General features: G+C 39.5%; 1 protein-coding gene across 1 annotated transcript in view; it reads left to right on the forward strand.

The window, feature by feature from the left end:
- Positions 1-11,741, forward strand: part of LAMB2 (laminin subunit beta 2) — a 3,750,789-nt gene extending 3,739,048 nt beyond the window's left edge. The window contains exons 32-33 of the mRNA XM_044078730.1: positions 3,262-3,421; positions 10,439-11,741. Coding sequence (XP_043934665.1) covers positions 3,262-3,421; positions 10,439-10,575 — 297 coding nt within the window. The 3' untranslated portion in view covers positions 10,576-11,741. The remainder of the gene's footprint in view (positions 1-3,261; positions 3,422-10,438) is intronic.
- The last annotated feature ends 4,335 nt before the right edge of the window (positions 11,742-16,076 follow it).

Genomic DNA, 16,076 nt, shown 5'->3' on the forward strand with positions numbered 1-16,076 from the left:
AGGGGGGGCAAGGAACGGCTGGAGAGATTGATGCTCAGGCTGTGCTTTTCTCCCTTTGGAGGGTGTCAGAGGGGAGCCAGAAACATTTCAAAACTGTCCAGCTATTATATCCTAAACAAGATATAACCAAAACAGATTAGGCTACTGTGGCTGTGAGGACTTTGAATATCTAGTGTAATAGTAACTGCAACTTACACAACTGTACATTTTTGTTTTATTGAGAGTTACCATTGCATTGTTTTATGAGACAACATAACTAGACCAGTCCACTATTGTTACAGAGTTTCCTGGTCATTCATACTAGTCATCAGTTTCCCAATTTTGAATTATCTGTGTACATGCAAAAGAAAAAAAAGTAAAAAAACATGTTTGACTCAACAGGTGTATCATGGCTATATATCCTGAATAAATGCAGAATCAAAATTGAACCTTAAGACACCCCATGCTAATATCTGTAAATTTACCCAATATTGCCCTCATATTGAACTTGTGCAGAGCTGTAGTAACTACAGAGGAATTAAATTGATCAGTCACATCATGAAGTTATGGGAAAGAGTAGTGGAAGCTAGGTTAAGAAAGGAGGTGATGATTAGTGATCAGCAGTATGGTTTAATGTCAGGAAAGAGCACTACAGATGCGATGTTTGCTTTGAGAGTGTTGATGGAGAAGTACAGAGAATGTCAGAAGGGGTTGCATTGTATCTTTGTGGATTTAGAGAAAGCATATGACAGGGTGTCTAGAGAGGAGTTGTGGTATTGCATGAGGAAGTCGGGAGTGTCAGAGAAGTATATAAGAGTGGTACAGGATATGTACGAGGGTAGTGTGACATCGGTGAGGTCTGTGGTGGGAGTGATGGATGCGTTTAAGGTGGAGGTGGGATTACATCAAGGTTCAGCTCTGAGCCCTTTCTTATTTGTAATGGTGATGGATAGATTGACAGACAAGATCAGACAGGAGTCCCCGTGGACTATGATGTTTGCAGATGACATTGTGATCTGTAGTAAGAGTAGGGAACAGGTGTAGGAGACCCTGGAGAGGTGGAGATATGCTCTAGAGAGAAGAGGAATGAAGGTCAGCAGGACTAAGACAGAATATATGTGTGTGAATGAGAGGGAGGATGCAGGGAGTAGAGGTGGCGAAGGTGGATGAGTTTAAATACTTGGGATCAACAGTTCAGAGTAATGGTGAGTGTGGAAGAGAGGTGAAGAAGAGAGTACAGGCAGGATGGAGTGGGTGGACAAGAGTGTCAGGAGTAATTTGTGACAGACGAGTACCAGTAAGTGTGAAAGGGAAGGTCTACAAGAGGGTAGTGAGACCAGCTATGTTATATGGATTGGAGACAGTGGCATTGACAAAAAGGAAGGAGTCAGAGCTTGACGTGGCAGAGTTGAAGATGTTAAGATTTGCACTAGGTGTGACAAGGATGGACAGGGTTAGGAATAAGTATAGTAGAGGGTCAGCCCAGGTTGGAATGTTTGGAGACAAAGCCAGAGAAGCAAGATTATGTTGGTTTGGACATGTGCTGAGGAGGGATGCAGAGTATATTGGGAAAAAGATGCTAAGAATGAAGCTGCCAGGTAGCAGGAAAAGAGGAAGGCCTAAGATAAGGTTTATGGATGTGGTGAGAGAGGACATGCAGGTGGTTGGTGTGACAGAGCAAGATGCAGAGGACAGGAAGGAATGGAAACAGTTGATCTGCTGTGGCAACCCCTGACGGGAGCAGCCGAAAGAAGAAGATTGAAGTTGTCATTCCCTAATACTTAATCAGGCACTGATTCAACTGACAAGAGTAACTGAAATGCCAGTTCTACATACCTTTTGTTGATCTTTCAGCGATGAGTTTGAACATTTACTGTTATGGTAAGTGGAACTTGCACAACTGTGCTATGTTCATCAGTATCACTTTAATACCAGGGAGAAAATTTGCTGTTTTTGATCCAATCTACCAAACACATGTGAAAAACTGAGAAGGAGACTGATTTTTTTATATTAAATTCCATGGCATAAATAGTTATTATAAAAGGTTGATTACAAGTTACTGTGGATTGGTCCTATGTGTGAGCATGTTGATAAATATTATACCTTCCTTAAATATTGAGTTCTAATAAGATTGTTAACACTAGTCTTTCAATAAATTTCCATGAAGAGAACAACAAATTTATATGTCTGTAAGATTTTAAGTTTATTCCAGGTACCTTTGCCTTTAAAACTCGGTATATGGCAGTTTCCCAGTCAGGGGTAATCAGACATTCCTTGAAGCTAGGATACTTCCTCAGTGTTTTTAGATCCCAATTTGTAATAGCATTACTTAACTGCGGTAGTGGTGCTGTGGTAGCGTTGTCGCCTCACAGTAAGACGTTGTCCTGTTCGATTCTCAGCTAGAGCGTCTCTGTGTGGAGACATGCGTGAATGGGCGTACCTTCGTTGAAGGTTGTGTGTCAGGGCCGGTAACTCAACTCGTAAAAATCTACTGCCAATCATTAGCGGACCGGAGTTCCACTGTGGCGACCCCTAACTGGGAAAAGCCGTAAGACACAACAACATTTGTAATAGCATTACTTACTGCAGCTTTGTCAGGCTGTATTCTTTTTTCAGTTATGTCTTTCATCAGCCTTGTTTCAGTGCATTTTTCATAGCTGTTGCTTTGTTAAGAATGTTACAAAAATAATTAAGAATAATACAACTTCATTGGTCACTTTGACTCTTACCTGGTTGTTACCTCAACAAATTTGCCTAGATGAAATTAATGTTTAAAAAAAACAGCTGCACATTTTACTGAAATGACTAGTTTTATAAACACAGGAAGGTATTCTGGTGGGAGAATTTGCATTTTTGATTGGTGGAGATTTAATCCATTATAATGCCTTATTTATATCACACAATATTGGATGTGCATTCATCCAGCTTTATTGCCTTTCAGTTGTATCATCCTTTCAAGAAAATTCCTAAATACCAAATTTTAAATCGGCACAGGACCCTACCACTAGAACAAAATGGTACCTTCTTAGAAGGACTTACCTCTCCAATTTAGAAACTGAATTAAGAAGTAGGAACATTGCACACATTTTAGAGATATGAAATTGGTAAGCAACAATTAGGGAAAGTGGTAACATAGAAGGCTGAATAACTCTTGACGTGTGGGTCTGTCCATAACTATTGCCTGCTGGTTTATTATATTAGGGTCAGTCAGTTTGTGCTGCTCTCCCTGATTAACACCATTCTGTAATTTGTAATGGTTTGTGTGCTCTTTGTGTTTTACAGCAGCTAGATGGGGTACTTATGGATCAATACAGAAAAGTCCAGGATCTTGTGGATCATAAAGCCAGAGGTGTGCAGGATGCTCGACAGAAAGCTGAGAATCTTCGAGACGAGGCAAAATATCTGCTTCAGGATGCTCGAGACAAATTGAAAAGGCTGACAGGTAAAGGAGATGATTCAGATATCAAAACATACATGAACCTTTGTTACTGGCTATGACAACAGACCAGTAGACAGTATGTATAACCATGATAAGTAAAGCTGCTACGTTTTGTCTTCAAGCTGTCTTTGATTCCAAATGTTGAGTGAGTAATGTCCACAAATGCACTATACAATGAACGAGGCAGGTTGAAGAGCAAATTTAATTCTTACCACAAGTAAGAAATAGCAAATCAAAGCACTTTTGTCCGCTTATAACACAAGACTTCATCAGAGTTCAACTCCATAAAAGCACATATTGCTTAAATAATGACATTTAAAAACCGCGTGATCCTACCCATCCAACACAAAACCTAGACTTTTTAAATCAATTACATTCTTAAACACATACTATACTAAAAATATGCAAACAGGCACTAAAAATACATTAAATAGTATGCAAGAAAAACAGTAATATATATATATAATTAATTACTATCAAAAATTAGAAATAATAAATATAATCCGCGGTAGTGCATTGTCGCCTCACAGCAAGACGTTGTCTCGTTCGATTCTCAGCTAGAGCGTCTTCTGTGTGGAGGCATGCATGAATGGGCATGCCTTCGTTGAAGGTTGTGCGTCAGGGCTGGTAACTTGGCACGTAAAAATCCACTACCAAACATTAGCAGACCGGAGTTCCACTGTGGCGACCCCTAACCGGGATAAGCCGAAAGACACAACAACTTTATCTTTAAACATATAGGGTCTTGAATTTAAGGATGCTACTAATGGAAGTATGTTCATTAATTCTTGGAGGTACAAGGGCATTAAGTTTTAATTGCCACCACAACTCATGAATCTCCACTACTTCTTCCCAGGGTCCCTCCCCCTCTTATCCTTCTGCACTTTCTCTAACACATAAAATTTAAATATGTGCCCAACATTAAAGGAAATATGCTTATATAAGGCATTATTGTTATTTTTATTTTTAATGTCCAAAGCATGTTGATATATTCTTTCCCTTAAGTGCCTAATAGTTTTGCCAATATAGAACGCTTGACATGGTTGACATAAAGCTATATAAATCACCCCCTCTGCTTCGCAGTTAAGGTGGGTAGGATCACATAATTTTTAAGTGTCATTATTTAAGCAATATGTGTTTTATGGAATTGAACTCTGAGGAAGTCTTGTGTTATAAACGGAAGAAAGTGCTTAGTTTTGCTATTTCTTACTTGTGGTACGAATTAAACTTGCTCTTCAACAACCTGCCTCGTTCGTTGTATAGTGCATTTGTGGACTGCTGTTTGGGTCTTGGTTTTTGGAAGAGTGAATAATGAGTGACATTCTGTTAGCAGAAAGTCATTATGTAAATCTGCTTACTACAAATGTATTTCTCTAGAAAATAGTTGTTTTTACCTTCAGTGGATGGTGACTGTAGTGCCAGGTTGTTCTCTAAACCCAACATGTAAATGACAGTCAGTAACATCCGTCTAGCAAAATGAGTAAAAGTGTTAATCCATTAACCAGTAGGTTTCCACAGAATTTGATGTTGAAGTTAATCTTGTTTAGCATGTGTGTGTCCAGTGTACCTATAAAGGTGAAGTATAGGAGTAGCCTGTTCACTGATACCAGAATTTGTGCAGTTGTCAGATACATGGGTGTCGGCTTCCAATGGCTTTTGGTAAAGTTAGTATGTTAAACTGTGGTTTACAGACTTTTTTATGAAAAGTGCAAACAAACAATTCTACTTAAAACTAGCTTCTTTAGCATGGAGAGTGAAATAGCTGACTACAATCCAGGCTACCCAAGTTAGGCTAGTGGCTCAAGTACCTGCTAAAGCTGTTCTTGGGGGGGGGGGGGGTGATGACACTATTGCCTGCTTGCGTCTTTTATGAGTGATGGAGAAAACCCTGGGGAGATGTTTGTTGTTTGTGTTGCTGTTGATGGTACTAGAGAGTATAGGAGATTGTATTACCAACCCACTATGTGAGAGGTAGTAGAAGGGGAGGTGTCAATGTGGAGGTGGGGCAGTCCACAAACAGTGTCCTCCCACATACAGTGCAGGTAAGAAGTCAGAACATCCAGATGTTATGACTTAAGTAAAAACCCTGGTCCCCACAAGGATGATGGCACCACAACCAGTTTCCTCATCCCTTGCACCTAGGAGAATGAATCAGAGGTAATGCCTTCTTTACATGGGGAACAAATAGTTGTATGACCAAAGGAGAGGCCCAGAGGTCAGACGGGACAGTCAGTCCAAGTCTAAAGTTGCAGGCTTAAAGGAAAGGATTTTAAAAACCCATGGAAAATGGTCTTGCAAGGATCACTACACATTTATTCCAGAGTTCTAGTGGGCCAAGGCAAAATCCAATGAAATGTTGGGTTTAGATGGTAAGATAAGAGATTGACTTTAGGGAAGCAGGTGGTTGAACATGGTTTGAAAAAGGCTGCTTACATCTTTTGCTCAGCCTTTGCTAATGTGATGATTAAACTTAGCACATAACAGTGACTCATTGCAAACACATAAAATGCTGCACACTCTTGGACTGACAAAAATGTAAGATCAAGATGGAGGAGAGCACTGTAAGCATGATGGAACACATGCATCTTAACATGTCTTGAAGCTTCACACATGATACATTTCTAGACCTGTCATACTAGGTAATCCCACAGGTCTATAGCCTGATACGAAAATGAATAAAATTAGGATGCTTTCTTTTTTATCCCAAAGATCACTAGCAGCCTGTAAACATTCAGCTGGTGACTCCAAGAAGACCAGTAGGGAGAAAAAAAGAAACTATTTTAGACAAAAAGGATCCTTGTAATAAATACATAGCCTTGAAAAGTGATGTGTAGGTGATATGCTTTTTTCACAGGGATCTAGTACAAAAACACAGAACTGTCATAACATGGATGTATATAGAAACTCTTCTAAGTAACCTAGCCATAGAATTTATACACTGTCTGCAACCTGTCCGTTCTTTGTCATATATGCCTCAGAGGGCATTACAGTAGCCCAGGCAAACAGTAACAAAAGTATGAACCACTATAGGGTTAAATTGAATAATTATATGTTTTACTTAAATAAATTAGGTAATACAGTTTGCAAACTAAATATATAAATATACATTTGCACAGGAAGAAGTAAAATAAAAGGTTTTAAACAAACAGATGCTATAAATAACAGCTATCTGCTTCTACCACTACATATCTTTAATTTTGCCAGCTTTGACTTTTATGACCATTTAGCCACTGGAAACACAAATAAGACATGGGATCACTGATTCTGGGCAGTGGGCTATCTTTCTTCTCATCTGCTTTCCATATGAAGACTTTTTCACTGCTTCCAGGCATTTTAAAAATCAACCAAACACTTCAAGAGCAAAACAGATTCACTGGAGTATAATCTGAAATGATTTTTAAAGATAGTTTCTCTTTACTTGAAGGAGCTTCAGAAAGTGTCTTGGAATCTTGGAATGAGGCAGCACTGGCACTTATGTATTTATTACAGTCCTTTTTAGGCAAATCCCCCTTTCTACGTTACATTAAAGAGTCCTGCGTTTTGCTTCTTCCTGAGTAAAAATGTTCATATCCAGATAGCTTCACCAAAAGGAAAGTTGGTAGATAACCAGAAAGTTCTAATTCCAAATAAGGTAACATAAATTTTAATTGGAATTAGGTCTGTGGAGCCCCAAGCTCTAGTGTGTGTGTGTGTGTGTGTGTGTGTGTGTGTGTGTGTGTGTGTGTGTGTGTGTGTGTGTGTGTGTGTGTGTGTTTGTGTGCATGTGCGCGTGCATGCATGCACATGCACTTGGGTATGAGTGTGTATGTAAAGCAGTTTCACCTTTGAAAACTGTGTTACTTTTCTATAGAAAAAAACAATTACTTGTTTTGTACAGCATGTCATATTTCTTAGCTTTACGTCATTTTACTGAGAAAATGCAGGCTTTATAAGGATTTTCATGTTTTACATCTTTGTTGCACATTTACTGAAAAAATATTGACGGCATTATACTGCTTTTTACAGTTTTGACCATATGCAGGCTGCTATGTCCCAGTACCGTTTGTGGGTCTTGTAGTGGACATTCAGAAGACAGTAATCCCAACACATAAATGTCCAGAACAACCAGTAAAACTTTCTAACATACATGCAGATACCCTATATTTCAATTGACATCACCAGCCAGTCTGGTAAAATACCCAGACATCCATCTGAAATTCAGGGCCATGATGTCAGAGGGTGTGTTTTCAGTAGACTGGGGGGATTTTAATGGGTAGATGGTGCAGGGTAGACACCAGTTTCCATATCAATGTCCTCAAAATGAGACCAGTGAAGCAACAGGATTTCCAAAATGTTATGCTAATTGTTGGTATAGCCATACATTTGGATAACATGACAGAAGTATGGTTCAATAAAAGTCAGTGGGGTACACACACACACACACACACACACACACACACATACACGCCACCAGCTGTGCTTGGAAGCACTCAGAGTTTTTGCAGTGGATCATTCATGCCTAGAAATTAGTATCAGCAACAAACATCCCAAGCAGCAGACTGGTGACAGGATCAAGTTTTGATTATGACCCAGGTGACTAGAGTCTGATTTGCAGGTCAGGCACCCTAATGGCACTAGCAGGGGAGAATTGAGTATACCATTTGTGGGAGGACAGGCAATGCCTGGTGTCTCTGGGCTGGAGTGAAGAAAGATGACGCAGGGTTGTGGAGAGGCAGAAGCAGGTATAGTTACCCGATGAGACCCAAGGTAGGACACATAATTGGGGTTATGTCTTATTGCCTAGCCAGCATGATATTGACTCTGGCAGGGAAGGAGGAAATTAGGGCTTACATAAAAACCCAACTTGACCACAGTATGATGATCTTCACTCCCTCTTTCCTCTCCCCAGCACAGAAAATGTCATAGTTGACATGGCAATGAGGTCATTTTGTACAGACTCACCCAATGATGGGATATGCTGGGGCACCCCTTAAGATGGTGGCACCAGGAAGATGTGGCATAGAGAGAGGCAAGAATATGAAGTCAGTAGTAAGTTAGATAAAAATAAAGTCCCAGGCCAAGCTGTCTCACTTGTGACAAATCAAGTTTCTACCTGTTATTACAACATGCATGATCCCCAAATATAGCCAATGGAAGATACATTTTCCAGAAGTGAAGAACAGCAATATGCAACCTCTTTGCCTCTTGGTCCAACTGAAAATGTCAATGTAACTACTCACTGATTCCAGCAACAGAAAGCATAACCACAGATGTCCTGACACAGTGATGGCCAGAGAGTTTATTCTCTACTATCCTTCATTACCTCTGATGATGAAGTTTATCTTCAAAAGTAAGTAAGTAAGTTCAGGCAAAAGTGATCCTGTCAGGCCCGCTCTGGCCAACCCAGTCATGGTTCCCACTACTTCAGCCATGCCAGCAAAACTGACCTTAAAGAAGAGAACAGCAGGAAGACCTTTCAACTCATCCATTAGGAGCAACCCATGTAGATCTGAAAGCATTCTGTCTTATAGGATGGCTCCTCCACTGCCAGTGATAGGGGCCAGGAATTCCCAACAAATATAATAATCATTCTTACCCACTCACATTAACCTTCCACTCAAAGAACCTATAGAGGCACGTGGATGAGATTCTTTCCGTGTACTATACACCATCAACAGGACCTGTTCACCGTACCACTTCCACAAGTTATTTTTTAGCTGGCCAGTTACTCTTTCATTAAGTTTCATGTAGTAGCCATATGTAATTGCCAAATACAACATGACTCCCAGTTCTGGGCTTCTATGAAGGTCCCCAAGGCTTTCTTTAGAGGAGTATTTTTGCTAAGACCTCCAAGACAGTTTCTGTACATTTCATACAAGAAGAGCCAAAGCAGTAACCCTTCAAAACGTTGTCGACATTTTCCCTTAATTTCCTGTCTTCAAAACCATTCTGATGGTAGCCGTCAGGAGAACATTATCGATACAGGTATTATCAGTTAGACCACCATATCTGATTTTCCACAAGCACATGATACCCCTGAGTACTAATCCATTTTTTATTTACTAAGGTTACCAGAGATTCAGATTTAAATCAACCTATACACCTACCTGCATTCCACCCACAAGGACTTCATTCAAGACAAATGAGGTGTCCAAAGATAAGTAAAATGCTGTGTTGATAGGTTCAAGGACATATCAATGAATAACTGTTTCCTTTGGTGAGGGTAGAGGGGCAATAAAGTGAATAAGCAGTACCTGTCAGGATGGGTAACAAACTGTGTTTGCATCTTTTGTACATCCCATAGTACACTGTTTCCCTTGATATTGATTGTAAACTCAGCAAAAGTTATAGCCACTTTAAGTACCTTCTTCTGGAATGCCAACATATATGACAGAATGTCAACATAAATGATGTATGTGCAGTGGCGACATAGCCTACACAAAGTATCTTTGCAAAACATAAGGTCGACTTCGCTTCTTGGACATGTACCAGTGTCGGGTTCACAGTTAAGAAGAATGTTTCTATATCAGAACCACCCATTTGAGAGAGACAGAGACTGTTTGATGGACCTCTTCTTTATCAGAGATAAAAGTTACGGGTACTTATCATAATGACATATCTGTTAGAAGAAGTCACAACCTTTTATTCCCCCATCCTCTTTCATTGTTCTTATGGTGTATTTATGGATGCACTGTATCTGGACTTGTACAGTACAGGGTCTTTCAGAGAGTACAAAAAATAGACAGGTGGAATAGGGAAAGAGAGGTGTTATGGGTAGGGAGATGGGTTAGCCCACTGAAATTTTTTCTGACTGAGCAACCATCATGTCATGGGCCTGGATACTGACTGTTGCACTTGATATGCCTCTTCTAACAAACATAGGATTATGATAAGTACCCATAACTTTTATTTATTAAATTAAAGCATTCACATTGCTGAGTTAGAAGGTAGGAATGCCATCACTTTGTTGATCATGCTAGGTATTACCCTGTATCCCAAAAGGGGCTCCTTCTCAAAGTGCCTGTTTTTTATGTGCTGCAGATCTGGAAGACCAGTACCAAGACAATGAGAAGACTCTAGAAGCAAAAGCTAAACAGCTTGATGTTCTGGAAGAAAAGATGAAGGAGATTCTTGCAGCCATCAATCAGCAAATCCAGATCTACAATACCTGCCAATAAAATGCTTCCTGACTGACTGCTGTACTGTAGACTACCTCAGATGAGCTTTTAAGTCAGACTGATACTGCTTTTGTTGTTTGGAAGACAATCATTGACCCCTGTGTTACTAGCACTCACTTTCTATATGTCCTGGTGCCTTTATATGTTTCCTGTAAAAGTGTTGTGGTCTTGCATGCTCCTGTCTTGTTTTGCCTGTTAACTGTGGTTCCTGTAGATAACTGTACACAGCCATTCAAAAGGTACCACTGATCACGGGGTGCTTGTCTGACCGAATTAGATATTGCCTTTCCTTGTCATAAAGGTTACCAGAATTGTTCTGACTGCAGCAGTTTATTTGACTGCATATGAATTAGCTGATTCCAAGTCATGGCTGCATCTATTATAGATGACTACATGTGTATGCCAGCAAAATATTACAAAGCATTTCACACAGCAATTTACAATGTGCCTCTACAGCATAGTGGATATTTCAAATACTTGGTAACAAATGGCAGAAGCATAAGTAACCATTTATACCAAAGAGTAGGTATTACATGTTCAGAAACGTGTGGGGTGTAAATATTAGCTGTGTTAAACACAGACATGTTGGGGGAGGGGCACAGAGCTTTGTGTAAGATGACTCAGCTGACTATGAAGCTGCTAGAGTCGGAAAGCTATAAGAAAAAAAATACTCCAGTTGCATTACAGTAACACAATCAGGTATCTGAAATGTTTATATGTCATTGTTGATAGTTAGTGAAAGGTCAAAAAGTATCACAACCCTAAACTACTGTTAACCCCACTTTTAACTTGAAGCAGTATTTGAAACAGGCAGTAATTAACTGTTAATTATGCCTTGTCTTTATTCTGCAATTTTTGCACTATTGCATGTGTTCAGATTAGAGCTCCATGTGCCAGCTACTCAAGATGTGTTACACATCTTGAACAATGCAGTTGAATACGATTTCATATGTACATGTAGCTGCTGTAGCCCCTTTCATATTCAGAAAACTTATTTTTTTCAGTTTTTCCAGACATTTTCAATTACTGTAGTCTTGGTTTCCTCATCAGACTGATTAATGTCAGAATCAGTTTATTCTTTTCTGTTTGGACATTTATTCATGCAAGAGACTCACTCCATCAACATGAAAGGACATCTGGATACAATAAATATTGTTTGCTATGCACTTTGTCTTTGCTGCTTGGTGTTTATTTTTATTTCCTTCTGTTTATTTTCTAGCACCTTTTTGGCATTCTACAATGGACTTTTTAGTATGTGTACATGTTTTTTCATTTTATAGCACAGTGGCATTTTGAGTTTTATTTTAGAAAATTGTGAGTTCAGATCTCAGTAGAGACACTTTTTAAATTTAGTATTCTTTGGATCTCCTTGCATGGACCTGCTATGCTAATCAGCAGTCCATGACAGTACAGACAATGACTCCTAAATGCATTTGTTTCTCACTGTACAACTGTTTTCTGTACTATCTCTTTGAAGATACTGTGGATGTTTCTAGGGAGAGGAACTTTCCCCATGTGGGAATGAACCCTTGTTAGTTGTCAATAGCTGCAGTTTTATTTAATTATGTTATGACTATGGCTGTGAGATAGGCTTGGCTCTGTAGTGAGATGGCAGTGGCTGGGGTTTTTTTTTTTTTTTTTTTTAAGGAAGTTGTGTCTTTCGGCTTATCCCGGTTAGGGGTCCCCACAGTGGAACTCCGGTCCGCTAATGTTTGGTAGTGGATTTCTACGTGCCGAGTTACCAGCCCTGACGCACAACCTTCAACGAAGGCACGCCCATTCACGCATGCCTCCACACAGAAAACGCTCTAGCTGAGAATCGAACGCAACAACATCTTGCTGTGAGGCGACCATGCTACTGCAGCACCACTACCGTGGGTTGTTAAATTATAACGCACGACATAGAAAATAACAAACCATGTTGACATAATTTTAGTTGCAAACATTATACATCACTTGTATCTATCCACTCATTGTCAGTTAAACATTGTTGTTGTCTTTTGGCATTTCCCGGTTAGGGGTCGCCACAGCGGAACTCCGGTCCGCTAATGATTGGCAGTAGATTTTCACAAACGCCGAGTGCCAGCTCAGCATTCAACCTTCAGCAAAGGCTTGCCCATTTACGCTTGTCTTTTGAATGCCCACCAAACCGTGGGGAGGACATGCAGACTCCACACACAAGGCACTCCCCGCACTCCAGCCGAGACTTGAATGGGAGAACCTCTTGCTGTGAGGCAACAACGCTACCACTGCACCACCGTAGCTCATTCATATCATGCCTGCTTTTAAACCTTTTTCCTCCTGTGCATGTATTGTTCCCACAATTATCTTTTTTTCTGTGTAATTTGCACCTACCCTTTTCTAAAGATCTCAATTCCATTTGTTTTATCTCTGTTACTATATTCACTACTTCTTGTACAATTGGTTTAGACTTTGATTTCCATTTTCTAGTAATTGCTTTTTTGACAGTCACCATAATTAGACTCAGCAAGGCTTTGCTATGTCTAGGCAATTCCAATTCTGTATCATAGCTTAAAAAATAATTTCCTTAGTTACACCAATTTGCTCACCCAATATTACTGACAGAGTAGTCTGCATGGACTCTTTAATGTCTACCAACTCATTACACCCTCAGAAAATATCTTCCCATTTACCTCTTTCTTCCCTATACACCTGCTGCAGTCAAAATAAATTCTTGGCCTCTTCCCATCCTATTACCTTTCTAATTATTTCCTCCCAGTACCTTGGTTCTTTTCCCAGTGTACTCCAAACAATTCCAGCCCCCTTTAGCCTATTGTCTGTATCCCAAATTGCAGTCATTCCTATTGGCAGAATATCCTTTCTACATTCCCATGTTGGATTAATTCTTAGAATACTTTCTGCTACTTTATGAATATAATATTCTGTATGGTTATTGTTCTTCTTCGTAAGGATCTGCATCTAAAATCACAGTCTGTCCTTGTTTCTTGAGCTTCCTCCCTGTTTTGTCATCATCCCTTTTCACTTTGAATGAATTATACGTTTCTACCTGTGTTATGTATCGGAGCCTTAACTGTGTAGCTCTGAAATACCTCTTCAAATCTGGTAATCCCAAACCACTTTCTTCTATTGGAAGAATCAGTTTATCCCACTTGACTCTTGCTGCCTTCCCTGCCCAAATAAAATCCTTCAGCTCTTTATTAATTGCTATCCACACCTTCTTCTCTGGTTAATAAAAATATGCCTGACCTGTGTATAAAACTAAAAGGACTAAAAACATTTTACCTGCTTGTATCTTGCTTTCCATATCCATATAATAGAGCTTCCAATTTCACACTTTTTGTATTATCTTTTGTTTAGCCTCTTTCCACATATCCTTAGCTACCACACCAGAATCATTTTTTATTCCATACTCCTAAGTACTTCATTTTAGCATGTCCCCATAAATATGGATATTGCTGAACCAGTTTGTGTATGGGTCCATAATTTATAGCTAATGCCTTTGCTTTAGCTTCATTAATTTTGTATGCCAAAAAGATTTGAAACTGCATCAGAATGTTCCACAACACTGTAATGTTCTTTTCTGGGTTTTATCAGATATAAAATAATATCATCTGCAAACAGAGATACATTTTCTGGACTACCATACCAATTAATGTCCTTGAATTTCTGAGTCTCTTATTTTCTTTGCCAGTAGTTCTAAATATAATGCAGATAACAAATGGGAAAGAGGACACCCCTGCTTTAGACTCCAGGAAATACAATTCCAGACCAGACTTACATAGGAAAAATTAACACCATAAGCATACATATGGAACCATAAAAAGAGAGTCATGTTCTGTGCTGGATGAGAAAAGTAGCCCTTTTTGAGATGTTAGGTAATTTCTTTGTACGAGTAGAGACCATCTCATGGTTTTGTCTAGAGGGTCTTTGAACAGAATGCTTGCCACTACATTTAATCACATCACTATGTTGCACCTGAATTCATTATATAAAACTGAAGAATTTCTAAGTCAGTCTATGGAGACAATTGAAATTGATCTAATCTAAATCTACAGAGAACTCATGACAAGGAGCCAAAAGGTACAGAAGAGGGATATACATTGTTAGTAGTTTTGGTAAGTGAATAAACTGAGTTATCGGTCAGTCACCTATATATTTTTTATGTCTTTCTCTGTTTTTGCAACGGTTGTTATATGTTCACCATCAAGTATAAATGTTTGTGGTCTAAATCTATATTTTTCAATTAATGACAGTTGTGTCGTTAAGTGGCTTGCATTACTGAAGTGCTGATTTACACTTTCCTGGTATTATTATAACCTGGGTGTAGTTGAGGGTTGCTTCTTACTGACTTTATGTATGTCATACCTGATAATATTAAACAATTTGTTGTATCAAAGACACTGTCTCAACCAAGCACACCAAAGAAGCCTTTCTGTGTCACAATATTAGGAGTTTGTAGCAAGTGTCTTACAGCAGTTCCTATTACTTTTTAGTTTAGTGGTGGTTTCAGCATATTCCTTGATCTTCAATAACTTTGTCTCAAGCATAAGTTTTTAATTTCATGAACTCCTATCACCAGATGGAGCTGTTAGCCACATTTCAGAAGCAGTCTTCTGTTTAGAGTTGAAGCTGTTTCAAAAATGTCTGATTGGAAGACCCTTAGGGAGCTCCTCCCCAATTTCCTAGTAGTCCTTTCCTGCTGTAATGTAAGGCTGGAACTCACCTTTACACTTTAATGTAACACTTTTTATCCTGTCATATTTGCCTGATGACCTGATGACGATCAAGCCGAGGGGGTCATTTTGTGTTCTCACTGGTGATGGCATTTTGTGTTCTTACTGGTATCCCAACAAAGAGAGCACTTTTCATTTATGAACCTAACCCCTGTCCCTGGTGGAAATATGAACATTTGCTTCACTGCATGGGTTGACTGCACCCCCCCAGTCTGTACATGTATGTTCCACAACATGTGCCAACAGGACTGCCATCACTGGCTTTGATGGCCTGGCATACCCACTGCCTGATCAGCTTCCTGTATCCAGTGGGACCCTGTCAGTTGAGAAACAGCACAAGCCAGGTGAGTCCACGTCACAAGTCAGGTGAGACTCACCATTCCTCCACTCTCAGGATGGAAATGCCCATCCTTCCTGTCTGACCAACAACAATTCAGGCAAAATGAAATGAGACTAAGAAAGCTGTACTCAAAGTTAAAAAAAACTTTTACTTCCACCTCCAACAGACCAACCAAAATAATCCACAAAAGTTCTGGGCTAGCATAAACAGACTATTTCAAACAGGCCAATCTGCAACACCACCCCCTATAGGATCAAATTCCGACAATCCAAAGCAAACTGCTAATGCTTTTAATACCTTCTTCACTGAAACCATCCAAACACTTGCTAATCAACTAACAGCCAATAGCTCTGCCCTTCCAACCAATACTGCTAACTCTCTCCCAACTCTAAACATGCAACCGTCCCAACTTCCCTCATCTGCAACCTCTTAAGTAAACTAAAACC

The sequence above is a fragment of the Protopterus annectens genome, chromosome 7.part1 (genome assembly GCF_019279795.1).
Source record: "Protopterus annectens isolate FY-2018-M chromosome 7.part1, PAN1.0, whole genome shotgun sequence".
NCBI lineage: Eukaryota > Metazoa > Chordata > Ceratodontiformes > Protopteridae > Protopterus > Protopterus annectens.